Raw genomic sequence first — 26,239 nt, 5'->3', positions numbered from 1 at the left:
CCAGCCCAGTGGGTCCAGTTTCACATGGAGACAGATATTGGCACTGCTCTCTGGGGCTGGCTGTGGTCCAGCCATTTGAACTGAATCAGTCGGTTCAATCTTCCATTAGCTAATATTTAGCTGGTGTGTGGCTGGGATGATGCTTTCTGGGTTTGATCAGAAATCGTTGGCCCTGTGAGTGTGGGACAGAACAGAGCTGCAGGAACCTGCCCTGACCCATTGCTGTTTTTCAAAGACTTCCTCTCATGTGTACATTTTTTTTTTTTTTTTTTTTGGTGGCTGACTGGTATAGGGATCCAAACCCTTGACCTTGGTGTTATAAGGCCATGCACACCACACTCTAACCAGCTGATCTAACTGTCAAGCCACATGTGTACTTTCTTAACAATGAAGACTATACACAAGTGAAGCCGCCGGCCTTGGCTGGTGTTGACGATCTGAGCACTCCAACACATACCCTCGGCGGAGACCTCAAGGAGTTCTAATAGGACACCCACGAGCAGCCACCGGCATCCTGGAACATACTGTTTTGACCTCTTCAGGCTTCACCCAGAATTCCTGGTTCTATCCCCCTGCAAAATTAGCTTGCTCTCTAAGAAGGGTATCTCTTCAGGCATGTCTTCAGGAAAATTCATTCTCTTCCTCACAAGACCAGCTCTTTCAATCCATAAAACTTAAAGTTTTTTTTTTTAATTTAATTTAATTTTATCAAAATACAATGTGGTTGATTATTGTGGCCCATTACCGAAACCTCCCTCCCCTCTCCCTCTCCTCCCTCCCTCCCAACAACCTCATATCTTTTTGCTTGTTGTAACGACTTCAAGGAATTGTGATTGTTGTGTCTTCTTCCCTCCCCCCCAGTTTGTGTATTTATTTATTTATTTTTAGCTCCCACAAATAAGTGAGAACATGCGATATCTCTCTTTCTGGGCCTGACTCATTTCACTTAATATAATTCTCTCTAGGTCCATCCATGTTGTTGCAAATGGCAGTATTTCATTCCTTTTTATAGCAGAGTAATATTCCATTGTGTAGATATACCACATTTTCCATATCCACTCATCTGATGATGGACATTTGGGCTGGTTCCAACTCTTAGCTATTGTAAATAGTGCTGCGATGAACATTGGAGAACGGGTATACCTTCGACTTGATTATTCCATCAGAAAATTAAAGTTAGTTATAAATTCCACCATCATCTATAATCTCAGCACTACCTGTGGCACTGCTAGGTCTGTGATCGGAGACCATTGTAACAGAAGTGGTAGGAAATAGAACCGCTTGTGTGAGGGCCCCATATTTTTTGTGTGAAGGACAGAGGAGTTTCTGGCCCTTGTCTTTCCTATAACCCTGTGATCTGCAGTTTTAAGGCTGTTGCCACAGGCAAAACTGTTCCATGGAATTTATTAAAAGATTGCAGTTATTTGTTTAAAAAAAAAAATCAGCCCATGAAACCACGCTCTTGGGGCATCGGGGTCTGAATGTGTCCTCCTCACTGCTTTTGAGGGAGCATTCAGAAGGTGGGATTCCAGGATGTGGGGTGTACCGTGCAGGTTCTAGCTGCCAGGGCTGACGCTTTGTTCTTCCTGTTCCCCTCCAGGGCCGGCAGGGCCTGGGCTCCATTTTTGTCTGGGCGTCTGGGAACGGCGGGAGGGACGGGGACCACTGCTCCTGTGACGGCTACACCAACAGCATCTACACCATCTCCGTGAGCAGCACCACCGAGAATGGCTACAAGCCCTGGTACCTGGAAGAGTGCGCCTCCACCCTGGCCACAACCTACAGCAGCGGGGCCTTTTATGAGCGGAAAATTGTAAGTTCTCTCAGCAAGTTGGAGGGTTTATAATGTGTGTCTTGGCCCTCTGGGGATGAGTACCTTTTCCCCTTAACAAAAAGATGAGTTAGGTCAAGGCCAGATCGCCCTGGATCCCAGGGTTCCAACCTCCCCCTCAGTGAACTACTCGAGCCTCGAGGTTAACTCCAGTCCCCTGGCAGCCTTCCTTGGACTCTGCCTTTCTAATCTTTGCACAGAAATACCAATTAAAACCCTTTCTGGCTTTAGAGATCTAAAAATATCATTTAAGAATGGGGTTTGTTCTCATCACATCCAGTTTTAGCTCTCTAAAATTCTGTGGTCACATCACTTGGAATCCAATTGACCAGTCCAGTTCCAACATGTAAAACAGAGTAAGAGAAAGTCTTGATTTTACACTGAAACATTCTAGAAATTCAAGGGTTCTTCTAGGCATTCTGCTGCTGCAAAAGGATGGATCCTGCACACTTAAGTTGAGTGGTGGTGTCTGTCTGTTATGCTCTGTTAAGTGAACATGAGTGTGACTTATCTTTTAGAAGGTAACCGTTTTAGTTTATGGGTAGAATTTGAGCTTCTTCCTTCCATACATACTTAAAAAAAAAAAAAAAGGAGGAAAGGAGGGTTTCCAGTCCAAATTAATACAGAATTCAAATGCATAATCCTTAAATTGGTTTTTGGACATTTAAAAAATGAGACCATGGAGCTAGCCAGACATGGTTTAATTTTAAAGCTTGCTAGCGTCATTTCATTTCTCCTGCTGCTTAGCCACATCTTTAGAAATTATTTACAAACTTATTTTTACATTTTTCTGGGGGAGCATACAGGCTTCCTGTTCTCCGCTTTGCTCTGCACCAGTGAAAGTTCAGACACCATCATTCTGCCGCCAGCCTGGCAGCAGCCTGGGCTGGTTAACTAAGGTATTAATTTAAGTTGTTATTTCCTTTTTTACTGGAGCATGCGTCCCTAGGACGAGCAGCTGAGGTTCTGAATGGTGCCCTGTTCATTTAGAAATCCAGCTCCTTGGAATGCGGACTTGCTGGAGTCTCATTAAACAGACGCTTGTGCCGAACAAAACCTGACAAAGGCCTGCTGGCCACACGGGTGCAGGTTGGAGCTCGTGTTATTGGTCACTTTGTACCATGGGCCGGTGTCTCTCAACCCTGAAAGCAGGGTGTGCAGCTTTATTTGCTTCATTAGTCACACCAGCATGTGTGTGTTTGTTTGTGCATGTGTGTGCACATGCCTTAGCTACAAAATGGTTTCTCTTATTTTTATTTTATTTTTCTTAATTCTCCTCTTGGAGCAATATGGGTGGGTAAGAAGAGTGTAGTTGAGAGAAGACTAAAAGAGGAAATATATGCTGTCCTGGAACTCTACCCTGACAGTACGGATGGCATTTTTTCCAGCTCTACCAGAGCCCAGTTTTTGCTCTGAGTCCTCCTGGACATCCCACAAGGGGACACGTACTGCTCTGGACAGAGTTCAGGCAGGTCTGTGGCTGCAGTCAGAGCTCTGTCCCCTTGTGCTCTCCGTCCCTCTCTTCCTGGTGAATGCCAGTGAGCATCCACCTGTAGCGAGGGATGCCTGTGGTGAGACAAGACTCTTAATAAAAAGCGTAAAACCTAAAGCAGGCATTTCTCACCCAAAGACGAGGGTCTGCTCATTCACCGAACATTCACCGAGCCGTGTTCCAGGCAGGGCACTAGGACTCATTAACTACTTGGTTCCGCAATCCCTCTCTGGGGGAGGCCCCTTTGCTGCCTCCCCAGGACCCCCTTCGCTGAGGCTGGAGGGCCAGCCGTGGGCAACACATGCTCTCGAGAGCTTGGCCCCTGCACAGCCACCCCTAGTTTCCCTCACTGGTCACCATTTACCAAGCACAAGTACCTGTAGGTGCCCGGCTGTGATCTGCACAGAAGCCCCATGAAGTACATATCATTGTGTCCACTTGCATATAGAGATGCTGAGGACAGAGGGGCTGCTTTCTTGTCCCTTTTCCCTCACCCTCAGCTGCAGGCACCTCAGCCCTGTCGGATGGGCACAGGGGAACTGGTCTCTGTTAGCGTTTCTGTCAAATTTTCCTGTGCATGTGTGACACAGGCCAGACCCCCCTCCACCAGGAATTACCAGCCAGCTAAAATGTGCCCAGGGAAGATGCTCAGTTTGGAAGAGGATCTGGATTTATCACCAGTGGAGAAATTTATTCTCAAGGGTTGTGCAAATTGGCTATTGCAGCCTTGTGGTAGGTGGGTGGGTATATTAGACCCTGCCTTAATAAATGATCACAAACTTAGCAGCTTAAAACAGCACGGATTAACTTCTCACAGTTCTGTGGGTCAGAAGTCCAGCAGCAGCCTCGATGGGGTCTCTGCGTCGAGTCTCACAAGGCTAAAATCAAGGTGCTGGCAGGGCTGTCTTCCCTCCTGGAGGCTCTGCAGGAGAATTTATTTCCTTCTTATTCAGGTTGTCGGCAGAATTCAGTTCTCTGTGGCTGTGGGACCTAGGTTCCCGTTCCCTTGTGGCTGTCAGTGAGGACCATTCTCAGCTTCTCAAGGTCACCCCCATTCTTCGTCTTGTGTCCTCCAACTCCTTGAAACCAGCAGCAACAGGCTGAGTCCTTCTTATGCCTGCTCTCTAGGGCACCCTTGCTGCCTTCCCCTTCCACTCAGATAATCCAGGATAATCTCCCTGACTTCAGGTCAGCTGGTTAGCAACCTTAATTCCATCTGCATAGCACACGGGAGCAACACTGAGGACAAAGACCATGGGGGCCACAATCCTGTCTAGCACAGCTGAGCCCACCCGTGCAGGTCCCATGGCTGCTGCTCCCTATTTCTGTTCAAAAGGGAAACACGAATCCAGCCAAGCAGCAGGGAGGTCCCAGATTCACACCCTCACCTCTCCAGAGGCAGCACCTCAGGTAGGGCAGCAGAGCGCATCAGCTGGCAGAGCCGCCTGCCCTTCTCAAAGAGAAGAGCCACCGCATTGTCCCGCTCAGCAGGCCCTGGGGGGCCAAGGGTGCTAAGGTTCATCTGTTTCTGCAGATGGAACCAGGGTGCTTTGGGCACAGGACGTGTCAGCTTTCTGAGGAGGATGTCCTGGTGGGAAACTCGGACTATGTTGTCCTGGTGAAAGGCAAAGACCCTCTCTGGCCACCTGAGCACCTTCAGCTGCTCTGAAGTCAGGAGGAGATTTGGGGGTTGCTGAAGTTGGCTCTGGCAGGTGGTCTTGCCTCAGGGACTCTCGGACATTAGTGACAATTAGACCCAAGGAGAACGGCCTGTGGAGGGCCCCTCTTGGTCTCCCTGTGCCATGCATGTTTCTCGGCACGCACTTGTGCAGTAGTGATGGAAGGAGCCAGTGCCTTATCAGAGCTCATAGCAGGTGGCTCTGGCTGCTTGTCTTCCCTGCCTTGTCTCCCTGTTCCCACCCCAAGATCACCCTGTCCACATTTTGCACATGACTGCAAAGCCATTCAGCAGGAAGCACCACATATTGCAGACATTGTGCTGGCCGAGACAGGTTCGCTGAACACCTTTTCTGTTCCTGGGGTCCAGGGTCACCCCTGCCAGTTAGCAGCACCTCGAGTAGCCTAGCCTTCTCCTGAGAGCGAACGGGCCTTTCTGCCAGTGCCTCATTGTGCCATCCTCTCATGCAGGTCACCACGGATCTGCGGCAGCGCTGTACCGATGGCCACACTGGCACCTCAGTCTCGGCCCCCATGGTGGCCGGCGTCATTGCCTTGGCGCTAGAAGCAAAGTAAGTGCCCACTTTCCTCCCTTCTCCTTTTTAAAAAATGTTTATATTGTGGTAAAATACATGTAATGTAAAATTCACCATTTTAACCATTTTTAAGTATACATTTCAGTGGCATTAAGCACACACGGTCCCGACTTAACGATGGTTCAAGGTATGATTTTTCAACTTTACAATTTGCCAAAGCCATTAGTAGAAACTGTACTTGGAGTACCCATACAGCCATTCTGCTTTTAACTTTCAGTACAGTGTTTAATAAATGGCATGAGATATTCAACACTATTATAAAATAGGCTTTGTGTTAGATGATTTTGCCTGGCTGTAGGCTAATGTAAGTGTTCTGAGCACATTTCAATTAGCTAGAAGAGAGGATTTTGAATATTTCCAACAAAAAGAAATGAGAAACGTTTGAGATAGTGCAAAAATAAAAATCATTGGTTGCCAGGGTTTTAGGGGTAAGGGGGGGGAAAGAGGGATGAATAGGTGGAGCACAGAGGATTTTTAGGGCAGTGAAACTATTCTCTGTGATACCATAATGGTGAATGCAAGACATCACGCATTAGGCAAAACCCATAGAAATGTATGGTACAAAGAGGGAACACTAATATAAAATTATTAACAAGAATATATCAATATTGATTCATAACTGTAACAAATATGCCACACTAAGGTAACATGTCAATAATAGGAGAAACTGTATATGTGGGTAATGGGAACTATCTGTATTTTTTGCTCAATTTCTCTGTAAAATCAAAACTGCATATCAACACCGTATTAAGAAATAGGCTTTGTGTTAGATGATTTGGCCCAACTGTAGGCTATTGTAAGTGTTCTGAGCACATTTAAGGTGGGCTAGGCTAAGCTATGATGTTTGGTAGGTTAGGTGTATTAAATGCATTTTCAACTTAGGATATTTTCAACTTATGATGCATCTATCAGGATGTGACCGCATCGCAAGGGGAGAGCAGCTACAGATTCACACTGTTGTGCAGCCATCACCACCGTCTACCTGCAGAACCTTTTTATCTTCCCACACTGAAGTCCTATACCCATTAAACAATAACTGAGTGTATTATTCTGCTCGACTGCCATCACAGAGTAACCAGAAGAGAGACCAGGTGCCTTAAACAACAGACATTTATTTTCTTGAAGCCCTGGAGGCTGGAAGTCCTAGATCAAGGTGTCTGCAGAGTTGGTGTCTTCTTGGCTTGGATAAGGCCATCTTCTCCCTGTGTCCTCACATGGTCTTTCCTGTGTACATGTTTGTATCCAGATTTCCTCTTCTTATAAGGATACCCGTCATGTCAGATTGGGACCCACCCTAATAACCTCATTTTACCTTGATTACCTTTTAAAAGGCCCTATCTTCAAATATAGTCACATTCTGAAGTTCTGGGGCTTAGGACTTTGACATATGAATTTGCAGGGCGTGCGGGCACAATTTGGCCTGAACACTTCCGCTTCCCTCCTTGTTTCAGCCCCTGGTAGCCTCCATTTTCCTTCCTGTCTCTATGAGTTTGACTATTCTAGGTATGTCATATAAGTGGAATCATGCAGCATCTGTCCTTTTGTGACTGGCTTATTTTACTTAGCATAATGTCTTCAAGGTTCATCTGTGCTGCAGCATGCATCAGAATTTCCTTCCTTTTTCAGGCCTTCCTAATGGGTGTGACGCAGCTTCTTCTCTTCTTAAAGCCCACAGCCTCCTGCCCTTTGTAGGACGCTGGGGGCCGGTTGGGCCACACCCTGAGCCTGCCTCCCATCCACACCACACACCAAAATCACACTTGAGGCTGCTGCAGCTGCCCTTCAGGAACTGTAGTTCATAAATTGACAATAAAATGTCTTTGTCTGTCATTAGCCAAATGAAAACACTAGAGTTGTTCGTGTATGGCTGGGTCAGAAAGCAAAGAGAGTTAACTGCACATGCGGTCGTGGGGTTAAAAACAAACTTTAGTTTAAACATCAAAACAGGTGCAGGACAGCCTGGCTGTTTGCTCTTGTCATTTGTTGTAGATGAATTTTTAAAAGATTCCAAAAGAATGTTTGGGATGCTTAAAGCCTTGTAGTTATGTACGTTTGCATGTTGGTTTGCACAAGGCAAAAAAGCATACCACTCAAATGCTACCAATTTAACAAACAGCTAAATATTTTCACTTTCCAGGCAAAATGTTAGCTTCTGTGTCCTGAGGCTCTTTTAAAACATTCAAAGTAATTAGTTCTTTTTTTTTTTTTTTTTTGTCTTTTTCCATGTCCAGCAACGGATCGCAACCCTCAGTGTCACACCCGTACCGGACCGGGACCGGCAACGGGATTGCAACCCTCGGTGTTGCGCCCGCACCTCGCTCAGCCAGTGAGCGGGAACCGGTCTGTATGTGGGATCCGAACCCTCGGCGGGAGCGCCACCGCACTCCCAAGCGGCGCACTATAGCAGTGCGCCACCTGGCCGACCCAAAATAATTAGTTCTTGTATGGCAGGTTGCATTTGCACACTTACGTTTTCATCACTCTGTATTTTCCATTCCTTATTGGAAACAAGAAAGGATTTTTGTTAGTTGAAACTGAAGAGAGAACAAATCCCACTCCGTGCCAGGTTGTCCCATTAGAGTTGGCCGCTGGACACATGAAACTCAGATGTCATTGTCCTCATCATTTTAGTACCTCCTCATAAATGTGCAGGTGGCAAATCATTTACAACAGTGTCACTTAGAGCATTTTAAACTTACAGGATTGGTCAAGCAGGAGCAAATGATGTCCAAGGAGCCTGCATGCCTGAGTGTAGATGTGGAGGTGTGTGTAGTGACACGCCTGGGCTGCATGGCCATGGCATTGCTGCTTTCTTCTGTGCACTGCCACTGGAGCAGGAACTAGGGCAAAGCCAGGTGTCCTGGGCAGAAAAGCTCCCAGGAGGCACAGGGAGTGCCTAAGGGCAGCATGCGATGAGAATGAAGAAAGAACTTCGTGTGTCAGAATTGTCAAAGGTGGTCTCACAGTTTGGGGTGGGCTTGGGACTTCCCATTCACCCCTTCTTCATCAAAAAATATTTTCAACACCATTTCTTAGATGTATTTTCAAAGCAGTTATATTTATGGTTTTATTAGTAGAGTCAAAAATAAAATGGATTTCGGGCCGGCCCGGTGGCGCACTGGATAAGTGCGCCGCTTGGGAAGCGCGGCGGCGCTCCCGCCCAAGGGTTCGGATCCCACATACAGACTGGTTCCCGCTCACTGGCTGAGCGAGGCGCGGGAGCAACACCGAGGGTTGCAATCCCGTTGCCGGTCCCCGGTCCGGTAGGGGGGCAACACTGAGGGTTGCGATCCGTTGCCGGACACGGAAAAAGACAAAAGACAAAAAAAATAAATAAATAAAATAAAAAAATAAAATGGATTTCCTCATTATAAAAGGATTTCTAACTTTCTCCCTTTCTGGACCCATTCCGTACTCAGCTCTGAAGCTCATACTTCATGGTACCAAACAGCTAAACTTCCAGGAGGACTGGCTTTCGCCATCCTTGAGCGTGCCCCACTGACATGCAGCAGTAACCTGCCGGGTTGCAGCAAGGGTGTGGCCTTGTCTGCTGTTTCTGAACTCCAGAGCCTGTGCCCGTGGCCACCCACCAGGGCCTCCTCTAACAGTGAGGTTGGCCAGTGTGCCCTCAAGAGGGCTGTGGATGAGAGGGGACAGCAGGTCAGCCTGTGCCAGGCAAAGGCCTGGACACTGGGCCTAGGGACATGGCTGGGGCGAGACAGCAAGGAGGCTGGTGAGTGTCCAGCGACTGGCACAGCAGCGAGAACCCATTACAGATATCAAGGGAGGCCAGGGCTGCAGCCTAGACCATGTGTGCCCCAAGGGAGAAGTGTACCCCAAGACTCACGCCCTGGTGAGCTCCCTGTAGGAAAACAGGCAAAGGAGGTGAGCGATGGACATGTAAAATAGAGCAGCTGCTGTGGAAAACAGTATGGCGAGTGCTTGAAAAGATTAAATGTAGCGTTACCATGTGATCCAGCAATTCCACTCATGAGTATACACCCCCAAAAATTGAAATCAGGGAATCAGATATGTGTGCACCCATGTTCATAGCAGTGTGATTCACAGTAGTTGAAAGATGGAAACAACCTGAATGTCCATGGATGGATGAATGGATCGGCGAAATGTGGTCTACACATACAGTGGAATAGTATTCAGCCTTGTTAAAGAAAGGAAATTCTGGCACTTGCTTCACCATGGATGTGCCTTGAAGACATTGTGCTAAGTGAAATAAGCAAGACATAAAAGGACAAATACTGTGTGATTCCACCTATATGAGGTTCCTAGAGTCGTAAATACATAGAGACAGAAAGTAGAATAGTGGTTGCCAGGGGCTGGGGAGGGGGCACTGGGGAGTCAGTGATAAATAGGTTCAGAGTTTCAGTTTGGGAAGATGAAAGAGTTCTAGAAATGGACGGTGGTGATGGTTACACAACAATGTGAATGTTCTTAGTGCCACAGAACTATATACTTAAAAATGGTTAAACTGGTAAATTTCAGGTTATGCACATTTCACCACAGGCACACGCCCGCACTCAGTGGGCAACTGGAAAGATGGTTGAGGCTAGTGTGGGTCGGGGCAGCTCCCTCGTGAGGATGTGGCGAAGGCCTTGTTGGTGCTTCAGCATTTTGACCCTTGTCCACAACCCTTCTCAGCCACAGCAGCTGCTCTGGGTCCTACTTGTGCCCCACATTGCTAGGCTTGTGCTTGCTGTGAGAGCACACGTGTCACAGGCGTGTCTAGTAAAGAAGCACGCACGTGGGGGCAGCTCCCGGACCTGGCACAGGGTCGTTCCCTCGTTGTCAGCACTCACAAGTCCTGGCAAGAGTCTGGGAAGGATAATACATGCATTTGGGATGTTAGGGAGTTAAACCTGGACATGAGAGATGCTCATTCTTGGTTAATTTTCTGGGTGATTAAAAGGTCTTAGATATGTGTCAATTTAATAGGCTAGAAAAGGAATAAAATATGGGCCGGCCCGGTGGCGCACTGGATAGTGTACCGCTTGGGAAGCGCGGCGGCGCTCCCGCCTGAGGGTTCGGATCCCACATACAGACCGGTTCCCGCTCACTGGCTGAGCGAGGCGCGGGAGCAACACCGAGGGTTGCGATCCCGTTGCCGGTCCCGGTCCGGTACGGGGGCGACACTGAGGGTTGCGATCCGTTGCCGGACACGGAAAAAGACAAAAAAAAAAAAAAAGGAATAAAATATGTATAAAAATTTCTCTATTGTGCGTGGAACCATAAACCTATACATCTTTTCTTTTCATTCAGCCATTAGTTTTATACAACAAAAATCTATTTCCTTTATTGGTGACTCTTATGTAGGTGTTATAGGTACATTTTAAAGCAGCCTTGCAGAAAGCTTTACATTCAAATATCTAGATTTCATGACAGTTAATACTGATTAGAAGAAAGGAATAATGATTTTATTTTATACTACTCTCTGCCTAGAGATAGTATGAAAAATACTGTATATCATTGAATCCACGATGCTATAGATTGTAAGATGTACCCTTTTTATGTACTAGCACAGAAACCAGAAGTGCTACCAATGATGCAATACTTCCACACCTCTTAGAATTTTTGTAATTATCGAAGAGTTCTTTTAGGCTAAGAGTTATGGAGACCTGCAAATGACCATGTGAGTAGCCAGGACCCAGTTCAGCATCCTCAGGCAGTGTAAGCAGGTCCTGATTGCTGTGGACAGAGATGGATCCTGATTCCGGAGGTGGTAAAAAAGGTTGGCAAATGTATCTTAAAATCAAAGAAATATGACCTGTGTACTTACATTCACACAGTGGGCATTTGTTCTTTTAATGAAATGTTTCTATTTTGCTACAAAATGAATGTCTTGTAAATCTCAAATTACTAAAATCTCAAGTTACAGTCTGTAGCCGGTGGATCCACGTAGAAGGAATCTGGGCCCATCATGGCTTGGGTGTACTGAAGTGCACGCTAGCATTTGCTCATTATGGTGAAGAACAGTCCCAAACACTTAATAACCATATACTGTTACATTAAACATTTTCTTCTCTCTACTTCCAAAATTTCCTTTATGGCCCTGTCTAAACTCAAGTAGGACTTGGCAACAAGGCTGGGTGTTTAATGTTTCTGAATTTTAGGTCACCCCTGTACTATTTTATCTCAGGAACTAGTTGCTGGAAACTATTCTTTACAAAGAGGCTGTGAAATAAACCCCTGCCAAGGACCACGATTGTTAGCCCGAGGGCTTGCTCAAGTCCAGGCTTGGGCTGCTCCTGATGCACCACCTCTGACTGGGACTGTGCGGCCGTCCTCATGGACCTGGCGGGCTTCCGCGGTCTATTGTGTCATTGCAGCAGCCAGCTAACCTGGAGGGACGTGCAGCACCTGCTAGTGAAGACATCCCGGCCGGCTCACCTGAAAGCGAGCGACTGGAAGATCAACGGTGCTGGTTATAAAGGTGAGGCAGGTGTTCCTGGAGAGCTGGGTGAGGATCAGCATGTCACTGCGTCCTAGCAGACCCTCTGGGTGACCCCTGGCATGTGTATTAAGGGGTGCTACTAATTCCTTAAAAGGAATCCCCAAAATAACACTAATTGATATTATTGTGTGTCATAAGAATTAAAAACACATATGCAGTGATTTAAGAAAAGCCTCCTAGAATCTTGCATTGACATTAAGTCCTCAGAGTCCAGGGTTCCCTAAACACCATAACTTTTGCCACATCCAGAGACCACTTGTGCCAGTATTTACATAATAGTTCTCTTTAAATGACTCCCCCACTTTTTGTTTTTACATAAAGAAATGTGTTTTGAAATGAAACTTTATTACATCTAGTTAATCATGGGTTTGATATGTAGTTACATTTTTTTTTCTAATGCACATTAAAACACATCCATAATTATTAAAATAAATGATGTTCATTTGTGTGGGCAACTTGCATCCTTAGCTCTGAGTAGCTCTGTGATTTTGAAACTCACCCTCAGTTTCCTCATCTGTATGAGGATGCTGAGATAGTTATGTAAGTTACTTTGCAGCTATAAAACTTCTGTTGGCTAGCCACTATGTCGTAAAAGCAACTCACAGGGAGAGCAGGGCCTCCATCTCCAGCCCAGCCTGTACAGATGCAGGTACTATGAAATTCACCCATAGTCAGGGCTTGATTAACCCAGATATTTGGGTCTCTGAAGCAGATAATTGTATGGCTGTGCCACTGGCTTTGTCTGATTTCTAAACAGAGATGCTAGAAAAAGATTTCATCCAGCCATGGTTTGTCAGGGAGGACTTTTTAACATTGTTTGAAGCTCAGATCCAACTATTTTGACACCAAATCTGATACTACTATCTGTAAAATATAGGTCAGGCCTGTTACTATATGTGCCAAGGGACGTTCCTTTTAATAAAGAGGCTACTGACTGGACCTAGTTTGTCTTTGTTTTGTAGGAACGTTGTGGTAGTGGTGTGCTGTAACAAGAGTTGACCTACATTTCAATTTTGGCCTAATTAAATAGGAAAATAGATAAGATCTGGTTCTTGACCTTGCCCCTTAAACTTTGGAATGCTCTGGCCTTGGCCAAATCAAACACTGGTTCCGGCCAGTTCACAGCACTCTCGCGTATGCGCTCTGCCGCGCAGCTGTCCCTGGCTGCTTGGGAATGCCACAGGGAGAGAAAATGGCCAAAAGGATGAGTGCGGCCTGTTTCGTTGTGTTTATCACACATCGCTGTCAGGTGGACCAAAAGGTCTCAGATTTTGTTTCTCTTGTCTGGTCTAAGATTGAGGGAGCCCAGATGCTGACAAGTCCTTTTGTATAAAGAAACCTGTCCTCATCTCAAAAAAAGAAAGTCCTAGGCCTGCTCAGCACTTCTCCTACTCTGTACCAAGATGGCACGCACTCCTGGCCCACATCCTAAGCAGGGGGAGCCCGGTTCAGAGAGTAAAGCAGCAGGGACCTTTGAGCTGCCCTCAGAGGGATGGGTCCTGCAGCTTGGGCTCTCAGCAGCCCTCGAGGCGACAGTGCTGCTCTGTCCTCCCTGGGACCCAGCAGAGCCTGAGAGCCAGCCCTGCTCTCTCTCTGGGCGGGGGCAGGAGAGCCGGCTCTGAAGGCCCTGTCTTTTCAGTTAGCCATTTCTATGGATTTGGCTTGGTGGATGCGGAAGCCCTGGTGGTGGAGGCGAAGAAGTGGACAGCAGTGCCGTCCCAGCACACGTGCATGGCCGTGGTCGACAAGAGGCCCAGGTGAGGCTCCGCTGCAGCCCTGGTGACATGTCGGACCTGACTCTGCTGTCAGGTGTGTGGGGGGGGTGTGGACCCACGCATTCCTGTGCATGTACACGTGGCGGTGCATGTCTGTATGCGTCTGCATTTTCTCCTGTGGATTGTGTGGCTGGAAGGGAATTGCTTCTCAATTCCCAATCACTTTGAGGCCTCTTCCTCTTTTGCAGCAGATTGCTCCATGATAGGGAGTCGGTCTCTCCACCTGTATCCCAGGGCCTTGTATTGGAAATTCCTATCTATGATGTTTAGCATAGCCAACTAGACCAGGGATCCACCCACTCAGCAGGGTGACTTAGGAGCAGCCACAGGTGTCCTTTCTGTCCCACCCGCTAGAGGTTGGAGTTGTAGCTCCAGCCCAGCCTACCTGCCCTGAGAGCCCGCAGTGTGAATCCGTTGGGTGCACAGGAGCGGTAGCATCTGCACTTCTTATCCAACATGCTAGCAGCTCTGCGTTGCTTTTAGCAACCTTCTTAAGGTTCGAGCGCTGGGATTTTTTAAGCAAGACCTTGGCTTCATCTTTCCTCCATTGTTAGGACAATCCCCAGCATTGCCCTTTGGAGTAAATTTTTCTAAATTAGTTACGTTTATCCACTGAAATTTTAATTTTTTAAAAAAAGGGCTGTAAAGTAAGTCAGATGGCAAAAACCCTTCCCCAGTAGGAGAGGAAATCAGATTATTCTCCTGAATTTTGCCATTGCAGCTATTCTTTTTAAGAAAGAGAGTGGTGCTTCCCTAGGCCTTAATATCTGATAAAGAATGGAGAGCATTTCTAGCTACAAACAAGTGTTTGTTCCCTTTGGAAAATGTGTGTTCGAAAGAGATGATGCGGTGATTGAAAGTGATACGTTGCTTTATCAACAAATACAGATCACTGTCTCTGATTCTTTCTTCCTTGAATTACGTCTGCCTCTTATAATATGCTCTTTTGCCACAAAATGTTGAGAAAAGTTTCCCACAGATGCCTTGTATACAGTAGGAATTCAGAAAGTATTTATTGGCTAAATAACAGGATGAATATCCATAGAAGGATCTTTTGAAAAATTACTCTCCCATCCTGTGGCTAACTGTGCAGACTGACCACTGGGCGATCACAGCAAGGCCTCACAGGTCAGCTGGCCAGCAGGCAAGTCTCAGTCTGGAGTTTTTAAAGGATCGTTCTCTCGGGGGAGCTTTAGAAGGTGAAATTCAAAAGAAAGTGGGAGATGCTCTGAGATAAAGAAGACCTTTTGCTTTCTTTTGCTTTGTTTGTTGGAAAGTGCCTGCAGCACAGATAAGTAAACACTGTGGGAGGAGGTACTGGGCTCCAGAGTCTGGTTTCTGACTTGTGACCAAGGCCATGGCCCGCAGCTCCCCCCACCCCCCACCCCACACACCGCTGGGCTCCCCAGCAGGCCAGGGCACTCCTGAATGAAGCATTCTTCTCCTGCCAGAAGTCATTTTAAGATGGTAGAGTGGTGCCTAGGTGGCGGATGGTTGTTTTTATTTTTATTTTATTTTGTTTTTTAAGTGAAAGCGCACAGTCTAGACAGCACAGGTTGAGGGAACCCGCCGTAACATACAGTGTGACATTGTTCCTGTCCTTTGAGGGAAGTGAGGACTCTGTAAATCCAAGAGGGGGGAAATCAGACTTCTGTTTCTAGGAGAAAAATCATCTTCACCTTTAAGCACATTCACTGTTTATGGAATATTCAGCCAACCTACTGTCTCAAGCCACTTGCTTAACTCCACAACTCGATTGTTCCCGAGGACATCAGGGCAGTGCCACGTGACAGGGAGCTGCCTCGCTGATGCCGCTGGCTTATCTCCTGCAGGGAGCTCCAGCCAGCTCTGCAGCGAGTCCTGCCTGCCTCCTGACTGTCATTTGAACCAGGGCTGCTGAGGGCCCTCCCGCGGTTATGGCCAGTTCCCCTCACCAGGGCTCTTGTTTAGCTTTGCTCTAGCAGTTGGATCACTTGGCTTAAAAATGAAAAGGAAGTGTCCCCACACGTTTTTCCTTTTTTTCTAGCTGCTCCCTCTCCACAGACATCTCTCTGTCCAGCTATCCACTCTCTTGCGCTCATTCTGGTTTCATCCTCTGATTCCTAGTGGAATCCTAGGACTTTCTGAAGGCCTGAAACCTGGCCTCAGCAGCTTCCCATGGTGAAGAGTAGAATGAGAGAGAGAAAGAGAGAGACAGCCTCTTTATATGCCTGTCCTGTGTGCACCGCCCGGTATATGTTTAGCTTCCTTTCCCCTTCAGTAGAAGGGAAATGCCACCCTGGTGTGACTGAAAGTCAGAGGACTGTGTTTCCTGGATGTTAGCAGGCACTGTTGCCATGCCTGCCATGTCTAGAGCAGTGTTCTGCGGGGTCCTGAGTCAGAGGGGCTGGGGTGTTGATGCGTCCACCCCTGTCACGTGTGGGGGCAGGAATGAAGAGCAGACAGACACTTCTGTCTGTCTCCAGCCCTGAGCTGGGATGCACCCCTCTCCTGGGATATGGTCATGGTTCAGGGAGACAGGTCCTCACTGGCAATTACAGCAGGAGTCACATGGGCCACCCATTCTGCAGATTCCCTCCCTGTGCTCAGAAACCAGCCTTGCATCCCACTGTACCCCAAGTACCTGCCCAGTCATCTGCAGTGTCCCTTTGGTGAGCTGCTCTCCCACACTGCCCCAGCAGATGCACCACAGTCCCTGCCACCCTTGTAGTCAGTGTCAGGCTGAAAGGAGCAGAAAGGCCAACAGCACAGCGCAGTGAGGGCTGCAGCGGAGGAGCCCAGGCCATGAGGACAGACACGCCAGCAGCAGTCCCCATCAGGGGAGCTGTCGCAGACTCTCTGTAATTTGAAGAAAGTTCATATGTGATGTGAAAAAGGACCAGCCAAAGGGAACCCCAAGCGATACATTGGCATTTCTACTCTGGACACTGTATATCTAGGGACTGTGGGGTTTGTCAACTTAGCCTGTCTCTGTCTGGATCCACCTGAGAGGTAATACATCCTTAGTAGCATGGAGAAAGTCAGGGAGCCCACCAGGAGAGAGGGGACCTCATGGGTGGGGGGGAGCAGGGGTGAGGATTGAGGGGCAAGGTCCCCCTGCTCCAAGGCACTACCAGCTCTTGCTGAGCAATCTATTTATAGCCTATCATGTACTCCACCCCCAGAACAGACCAAGCCCCCAAACAGTGTCTAACCCATCTCTCCAGTAGTCCACACAGGACAAGGCCTGTCATAGGTGGCTTTCAGTGAATGCTAAATCTAAATGCAAGGGCAAGGGGAAAATCACTTAACTTAATGAAGGGTACTTTCTGCAAAAGAGAATGCTTGTTAGAGTCCTCCGAGATAGCACTGGGTGAACATAGAAATTGCACTTGGGTCTCTGTTGTGATAGTCAAACACATGGAGGAGATCAAAGACATTCTTACCTACTCTTGGGCACAAATGGTTTTAATCCACTTAGAACCTTTCTTCAATTAAAGGAAGGTAAATAGGCTCATGACCAGTGACATCTGCCTGAGCAAAATCACTTAAAAACCTGTGTGTATTAAATAGGGAAGAATAAAGTGAATACTTTTATAGTTTTTCTTCAAGTGAAAAAGAAAATCATGCTTAGTATAATTCATATGAATGAGAAAGAGTCCCAGCTATTAAATACCTTATTTGACCCTTCGGTTTTCCTGAACAGACCTCCCTTGCTTGTTTAAAAATCCAGGCTACTGTGAAACAGTTTATAGCATCCTTGACTCCCGACTCAGTGCCGGAAAGACAGCAACAAAAGAGTCTTTTAACCCAACATAAAGCAGTAAGAACTTACCTATGCGTCTTTAGTTTTTGCTGGTTTGGAAGGTTACCATACAGTCGAGTTTACAGCTTAGTTTGGCCTGTCTTTTATATTTAAAGAACTCACACACACACACACACACACACACACACACACACACACACACACACACACACATACTTCAGTCCCAAAAGCCAGTGTGTTGCTTTGAATATTAAGGATTATTTGAAGAGCAGATAGTCTATTTATAGGTGTTCAGGATTTTTGTTTTTTTTTGTCTTTTTTCGTGACTGGTAATGGGATCGCAACCCTCGGTGTTGCGCCCGCACTGCGCTCAACCAGTGAGCGGACCGGTCTCTACATGGGATCCGAACCCTCGGTGGGAGCGCCGCCGCGCTCCCAAGTGCCGCACTCTACCGAGTGCGCCACCAGGCCGGCCCATAGGTGTTCAGGATTTAACTCTGCATTAAGCACATACTACAGTCATCCTTGGTTCCAAGACCCTCCTCGGGTACCAAAATCTGCAGATGCTCAAATACCTTATATAAAATGGTATGGTATCTGCATGTAACCTAATGCTATGTAAATAGTTGTTATATGTATTATTTTTTATTTGTTTTATTTTTTATAATATTGTTATTTCTTTTATTTTCTTTTCTGAACATTTTTGATCCGTGGTTGGTTGAATGCTCGGATGGGAAACCCATGGATGCTGAGGGCCGACTGTACTTTCTGTTCTGGTATTTAACTAAACCAGACTGTGTTTGATGGTCATTTTAAGACCACTCTACTTATAAAGACATATGGTAGTGGATGATAGACAATAATGGATAATGATTATAAAGGCATTTACTATGCGCCAGGCATTGTTCCAAGCACTTCACATATATTGACTTATTCAAAATCCCCAACAAGGGTGTGAGGTTTGGGTACTATTTTTAATCCCCATTTTATAGACAAAGAAACTGAGGCAAAAAGGAGTTAGAAACCCTGGGGCTGGGGTGCTGCAGGGCTGAGCTTTACCCCAGGCTGCCTGTCTTCAGAGTTCACCTTGCTCCTCTAGGTAGGAACTCAGCCAGTACTGAACCAACTAGAGTAACCTGCACACCCCCCAGGAGACCTTTCCTCCCTCCGCTCTTGTCCCCTGCTAGCTGAGCACCATGCCTCCATGGGTGGGAAAGCACCTTGCCCTGGCTACCTGGCTACCACCAAGTAGCAAGTACCTTGCCTGGCTACCACCAAGCCTTGGCCTTGGCCAGGTGTCAGCACCCAAGATCCAGCCCCTGGTGGCTCATATGCAGCAGGTTAGCTCGGCAAGCAGGTGATGCCAGGCAGCTACAGCGTCCTGATGGAATACCTGTATGGATTGGAAGCTAAACGCCCCTCTTCTCTTTGGGCTCTCTCCGTACTATGCAAATTTCCCGCACTCTCCCACTCCCTCCCCACCCTACCCAGCACCTCCCTGCAGCTCATCTGACCTCTGTGCACACCTGGGTACCATATGAGGCCCTTGCTTCTGATTTGTCCTACCAAGCAATTATTATATAGGGTATGGCTGAGTGTCCTCAGAAAACCAGGGGTGCCATGCCCCCCTGCCTTGGGGTAACCGTACTGGGCCATGACGTTTGCTCTGCCCCCTTGCAGGCTCTGATAAACTTTAACAAGCCGCCTGTTTTCCTGCAGCCCTTGCCCTTTCTCGCTTAGTTGTGAAGCAAGCCTGTTTTCCTCAAATTGTAAAGGCTACTTCCTTCTAAAATTTGTATTTGAATAATACAGTTGATCTTCTATTCATGGTAGTTATATTTTATTAAGTTGCCATGACCACTGAATTAGTGAGTACTGAGCCATGGCTCCTATGGGAGATACAGGGTTAGGTTCCTGCTAGCCTCTGGTCACAACATTTTCATCAACTGATCAGTACCGAACTTTGTTTTGTGTGTTTCTGTTTAAAGTCCCCTTATTTAATAAATATTGCTGACTCATTAACATTGAACTCATGGCGGCCAGCGCAATAACTCATGCCTGAGCATATCTAACATATTTTCTCCCTAAGACACATTGCAGTCTTCTTGTGTGTAGGAACACTGGACAGTACGTCAGACCTATGCTTGGAATTTGTTTAATACAGTGAAGTCACCAACAGAAAGCACAAAACAAACACAAAAACCACCAACAAAAAGCACAAAATGCAGACAGTGTGGCACCAAATAATGTTTACAGCATGACAGCTGCAACAGCAAGGCAGAACATGACCTTGCTTGACCTCAGCTGGGATGGTGCATGTTGGGCGACTCAAATTTTTTGGCCATTCTGCACGTCTACAAATGACCACAATAGCAGATCACCGCAAAAGCACCACAAGTACTGATTTGGGGGATGCAAATAAGCACGTAGGTGAATATGCAAATATGAAATCCATGAATAATAAGGATTCACTATATATTTTATTGTTTTTTTAATTCCCCATCAGATTGAATCATAGACTGTTAGAATTGGAAGGAATGTTTAAAACCAGCTAATTCAGCCTTCTCATTTAGAAAAAAAAATGTGTTATAAATTTAAACATTACATATTAAAACACCTTATAGCCCAATTAATCATGGACAGCATTGTCTAAATTAACGTACTGGATTAATTTTTTTTTTCAGTTAAATTTTATTTCTAGCCTAAATGATGAGCTATGGTTTGAAAATTAAAAGTAATTTCATCTAAGGAAAATTCTAAATGTGAACTAATATGAATAAGAAAGTTCACAGATTAATGAAATAATCTACCTTTGGCAATAACAACCATATTGTCAAGAATGTTCATTCTAGAACACCGATCTCAGAGGTGACTCAGAAGCCTCTTGCTGTCTCCGAACAGATTACTCTGTGCCCTCCAGACTCCAAGTTGCTTTTTGACAGCTTAATTTAACAAGTCTGTCCCAAATAGCCCGTCTCTACTCCACTTACTACCCTTTAGAAGGTCAGTGAAAGGGTTTTGCAGTTGACCTTCTGGTTGACCTTCCTGGTTGGTCCTCAGCTCTTCAGCTGCCTTTTGTCCCCCAGCCAGATGCCAAACACAATAGAGGGGAGGACATGGCTGCCTTCTGATGCTGGTGGGTCTCCCAACGTGATCTTAGAATTGTCTAATGAGGAGCTGGGCCTGGCCTAGCTCTTGCTCCCAGCCTTGCAGCTCAGTAGAGCAGTATTGCCCTGGAAATCCTTTGTGCAAGGGTCCAGGTCTGCCCCTGCAACTGAGCTGGAGATGGGTTTTCAAGGTGGGGGTGAGAATACTGACCTGTGGTAGCTTCCCAGGCAGAGCAGAAGGACAAATGCAAAGTTGGAGACCTAAGGAGGTGGAGGGCTTCAGCCTGTGGCCCGCCTTCCCCTGTGTTCTCTGCCACTTGGTTACTTGAAAATATCTCTGACTCTGAATGTTATTCTGATGCCATAGATTCTAAGTGTTGTGATTTTGGCAAATTGGAAACTCTTCTACATCTTTGTGAGATATTAGGCCTGTCCTTTGTGCTTTGGAAACAACTGGAAGGAGTTGACATATGAGTGATATGGAGATGCCAGGAAGGTGATTGTGTTGATGGCTGCTGTTGGGTAGCACTAGGAGAAGGAGCTGTTCAAGAGAGGTTAGGATACAGCACATCTGGAGGACCAGAGTAATTACTTCTGAAATGTGCCTCTACATTTTGATGGCATTTCTTTGTCCTTAGAGATCTTTTCCAAGCCCAGCAGTCTTCCTGGCTTAACCATTACTCCATCTGCAGGCAGGCATTGTGGGATCCTTTAATTCTTCAGGTTCCATTAGGGTCCTAGGAAGATGGCTTTATGTACACACACAACAATTTCAGAATTTAATAGCAAAAGAACGTTTTTAGTTATCTTGGAAACTTTAAGATCTTTTAAAATCAATTTTCACGATTAAACTACAACTTAGCTGTACTCATGTGACAAAGATAATTCTTGCACGTTGCTTAACCTAAATAAATTACTCTGCAGTTGACTTGCGTTTTTTGTGTTATCTTTGAAATAACTGCAAGGTGGGTAATAACTTCTATTTTTTCATTGACTGTTTCACTTTCTGTCTTGGAGTTAAGTTAATCTTTAAAAGTGATAGCTTTTGATATTTGGCTTCCCTCCTTGGAGTTTCTATCTGAACGCAGAAAAATGTCAGCTCAGCTATCGTGAACATTTCGAAGCCTCTTTTTTTTTCTTTTCTTGAGGAAATTGAAAAGCTGCCTGATTTGGGATGTTAGGTTTTTGGTTTCAACAGCAACAGCAGAAATAAAACGTGTGCATGTAAGGAGAGCGACAACTTGCTGTCCTTGCAGTAGGTGTCCGTGGCTCCCACCTTGTCCTAGAACTTGCAGAAATGAGGAGTCCTGGTGGACTGGAAGTGAGCCGTTTCATAGTTTAGAGACTTCACGTAAAAGCTAATCATTAGAGTTAAGCCTTATTCCCCAAGGCAGACTCTGGCTCCAAGCCCCCAGGTTAGGGTAATGTCTTGGCTTTGAAAACCAAAGGCATCCAGACCATTAACTCTGCCTGCCACCCTGCAGGGAGCAGCCAGGTGGCTCCCAGGTGCACTAGATCAGACCACCCCTTTTTACCCACCAGCTGGAATCCCTTAGCATTTTTTCTCTAGGTGTTGATACTAGGGGCCAGGTGCTAGGTGGCAGGGCAAGTGAGGGGTGGGGTTTGGTTGTCTTTATTTTACCCTGTTCTGTTTTCCTAAATCCTGGGCCTTATCAATAGGATTAAGGTTTCCTTGCTAGGATTCCAGCCCTATTTCTAGAGTAGACAGATGGCTCCCCTGCCAAGTAGCAAATGGCATTTTAAACTCTGTTTTTGTTTCCCCTTGATCTTGCTATTCCACCTTGGAAAAGTGTTTGACGTTTGAGAGTGCAGGCTTTTCCCCGCGTCTTGGGGTCTTGACTGGGAGCCACATTTCACAAGCCCCAGGGGAGCATTTAGGGAGTCTGCTGGCTTCTGTGTTTCTTCATCTGCACAGTTGGAGGCCCCTACCCCCTTTGCATTCTTTGTGTGTTTGTGTGGGAGGGGCAGGCAGGGGTGAACACTTTACCTGGAGACATATGTGGGCCCTGCAGGGCCTGCAACTCTCCAGAGCTTTCTGTTGTGTTCCGCACTGCTGGGGCCTGCTGACCAGTAAACACACGCTGTAAAACTTGGGAGAAGGCAATGAAAGAAGTCAGCATCTCTAAATCAATTTATAGTGCACACGAAGCATGTTTTCAAATATTTACAGAGTCTCTGAGGGAATTACATCACTGTTTATAACTGTTCTGATTGTTTTTTATGACTCTGGCCCAATAGAGCCAAGCGATGTAATTCCTGAGAGTCTCTGAGCATAGGCTTTGAGCCTCCCAAGAGGAACGTCAGGGTGTAATGGGAAAAGCACGCCCCGCAGTAAACCCAGCTGGCGGCCGCGTGCTGGGGGATGGTGAATGTGCTGCTGGGCGGTGGGTGGGTCTGCACCACAGCGTGCCATCTTTCACCAGTTTGCAAATCACTGGGGCTAGGGGCCAGGATTCCTGAAGATGTGAGCTGTGGTGTCCCGGAAGTGGTGGGATGGCCCAGCCTGGAGGAAGGGGCAGCATTTGGGTACAGAGTTTATGTCTGCTTTGTCTGAGGAGTATGTCAGAAAATTCTGGTAGAAATGCCTTGAATGACTGGGGCTTTGTGCTTGTCCTCAGATTTCATCCCCTGTAGTAAAACTGCTCTGAACTTGTAAAGAGAACCATCATCTGTTTCGATCATGGGGCAAGAGAGGGAGGGAACTCCAGACCTTATGCAGAGCAGTTGGGAGCTGACCACCTCCATGACTGTGGTCCGTTTGCTACAGCTGGGCCAGCATAGGAGGGCAGACTCTGACCTCATGTCCCTTGAGTGGGGCTCATGAAGCATCCTGGCAAGGCAGTCTGGCACAGATGTTGAGCAGTGGACTCTGGAGCCTCCAATCCCAGCTCCGCCCTTCATTAGCTGTGTGACCTAGGGTGCAGTCCTTAATGTCCCTCAGGATGAAACGTGTTAATCCTCATAAATTCTCAGACCAGTACCAGGCGCAGGGCATGCAATCAGCTCAGGAAATGTTTGCTGATACTGGTATTCAGCATTGTGACTTCTATTTTCAAGACCAGGCTCTGAAACAAAGTAGTGGGATTTTAAAGATTTGCAGATCCCAGGCAATTGAGGAAATGAGCTGGCCAAATGCTACTGGGCTCCAAAGGGGGCTGATCCCGGGGTACATTGGCCCAAGTCTACACAACAACCCATTCTTTAGATCTCTGTAAACAAATTCCAGTACCATAAAAGTCCATGGGCAGGGGATGTAACTCAGAGTGGAGCATCTGAGAGTGAGACAGAAGGAAACTGGTGCTGTTCCCTGGGGTCCCCAGAACCCAGCAGCCACACCAGGGAGGGAGGGGACTTGGGTCCCTGCATCCTTTGCCCTCTGTGATTCAGGTGCTGAGTCCTGAGCACCCCCTACTTCCCCAGGAGCATCCCTATAGTGCAGGTGCTGCGGATCACGGCCCTGACCAACTCTTGCGCGGACCACTCAGACCAGCGGGTTGTCTACCTGGAACACGTGGTGGCACGCATCTCCATCTCTCACCCGCGCCGAGGAGACCTCCAGATCTACCTAATTTCTCCCTCGGGGACCAAGTCTCAACTTTTGGCAAAGAGGTGAGTCCGGGCTGGCCTAGGGGGCCAGGGCAGGACCTCACCACGATTTACACTTCTGTCCAGTCAGGGCTCACAGCATCCCTGCACGGCACCCTGGCACATGGGGGAGCTCGCTGGTTCTGTCAGCGCTTCTTTCCTCTTGGACACCCTCATGCGTAGACCCCACAAGCCTGAAAAATGGCTCCCTGAAACCTTGCCCATAGAAGGGTCCTGGAAGACTTTCATTTCCTGGAAGAAACGACAAAGGAGTCATTGTTCTGTTTTGTATTGTTGTTCAGTGGAGAGATTTATGGAATTCTGGCGAGGTCTTCAGTGGTGCATATCACAGGGGGCTTTGTCTCCCAAAGCCCCCACTCCCCACTTGGCTGTCCCAGGGCCACTTCACTCATTTGGGCACCTGTCTGGGGCTGTGGCCCTCATCTGGGCGATAGGGAGCCCAGGTGACTCAGAAAGGGGAGGTCTTGTGAAAGCTCTCAACAGGGCCAGGCAGGAGTTGCCCTTTACTTAACCTCTTCCACCCACCTCTGTGCATAGGATAGAGACACGGACTAGGCAGCAGTGCAGGACTGACAGGGCCATTGTCTGAAGGAGGGTCAGGGGGCTGTGCCGTGCCTCACACCTCTGCCCAGCCTCCAGTTCACCAGCTTTGTCCTCAGTGCACTGGAGTCAACCCTGAGCCCAGCCCCTGCTTTATGGGTTCCAAGAATTTGGCCACCAAGCTCAGGCCCTACCAGGCTCCACTTCCATAGCACAAGAGCAAACGGTGTCATCTCTCCTTCCTGCAAGCAGGCCCGGGCCACGTGCTGCCTCCACCTGTGGGACACCAGCACATGCAGGAGTTGGGGGGTCCAGCTGACAAGCTGTGGCTTGATGCTATTTTGCTCCCAGAGATTTTTGTTGCTGTTGTTGTTCTGTTTTGTTTTTTAATTTTTAGAGATTTCATCCAAAATTCTGCATTTCTAGCGTTTCTTGCAAAGTTGGAAGCTCTCCAACACTGGACGCTGTTGCCTGCACCTACCATGCTGGAGCTAGGCAAATGGGCGAGTGGCCCACTGCTCCTGTGCTCCCCGGGCTGGCACCAGCACCTGGTCAGTCACGGCTCTTGTGAAGTGCCCCACTGGGGCCCCCCTCCTGTGTACTCCAGACTGCACACCTGGAGCCGTCCAAGTCTGTGACTCCTGACTCAGAGGCAGAGCTGGCACAGGCACAGGTGGGGAGGCTTAGAGACTGGGATGGCAGGTGGCAGCAGGTGGGGCACAGAGACCCAGAAGGACGAGGGCTTTGGAGCCTGGAGACTGGAGCTCAGACCCCGGATCCTTCGCTTCCCAGCTGGGCTCCCAGGAGCCGGTCACTTGGCCTCTCTCTGTTCCTCCCCTCTGGAAATGTCACCTGTAAACATTAGGAATGTTACAAGAATGGAGAGTGATAATATAGATAAAAATGCTTGGCATCGTCCCTGGCACAGGCACCTGGCTGCCCTTCATGTCCTGCTCATGTCCGGCCACCTGACCTGCCGGAACCATAGGGCCCCAGCATCCCTTCCCCCACGGCTCTGTTTTCCTTTCCTTCTGACTTTCATCCTTCTGTTCCCACCCAGTATTTGAGCCCCTTGGGATGACAGAGAACAGGTCCTGCTGGGTTTGTTTGGAGCTGCCCATTTGCCACGTAGTGGTGTACCTGTGCCATCAAGCTGTTTAAAAAACTGCCCTATTGCTACTCGGCAATCATCTAAGTCTTGGGAATTTGTCTTTTTCAAAGGCAGATTTTGTGATTATATCAAGAATTTGTGTTTTAGGATTTATCCCCTTCTACTTCACATCTGACTTAATTCCACATGTGTTTTGTATTGCCATTTTTTTTCCACTAAGAACAAGTTGACATTCTTAAGGACCTCAGCTTGAAAAAGACAGTTTGTCCTCA

At 47.3% G+C, this 26,239-nt stretch overlaps 1 protein-coding gene across 1 annotated transcript in view; it reads left to right on the top strand.

Annotated features, from left to right (window-relative positions):
- The window catches only part of PCSK6 (proprotein convertase subtilisin/kexin type 6), a 136,367-nt gene that overhangs the window by 46,385 nt on the left and 63,743 nt on the right, over nt 1-26,239 (top strand). The window contains exons 8-12 of the mRNA XM_008571193.1: nt 1,601-1,813; nt 5,472-5,572; nt 11,938-12,041; nt 13,702-13,819; nt 24,131-24,319. Coding sequence (XP_008569415.1) covers nt 1,601-1,813; nt 5,472-5,572; nt 11,938-12,041; nt 13,702-13,819; nt 24,131-24,319 — 725 coding nt within the window. The remainder of the gene's footprint in view (nt 1-1,600; nt 1,814-5,471; nt 5,573-11,937; nt 12,042-13,701; nt 13,820-24,130; nt 24,320-26,239) is intronic.

The sequence above is a fragment of the Galeopterus variegatus genome, unplaced genomic scaffold, assembly GCF_000696425.1.
Source record: "Galeopterus variegatus unplaced genomic scaffold, G_variegatus-3.0.2 Scaffold36, whole genome shotgun sequence".
Classification (NCBI taxonomy): domain Eukaryota; kingdom Metazoa; phylum Chordata; class Mammalia; order Dermoptera; family Cynocephalidae; genus Galeopterus; species Galeopterus variegatus.
Note: the sequence above shows the minus strand (reverse complement) of the source record. Positions and strands in the feature narration are given on the sequence as shown.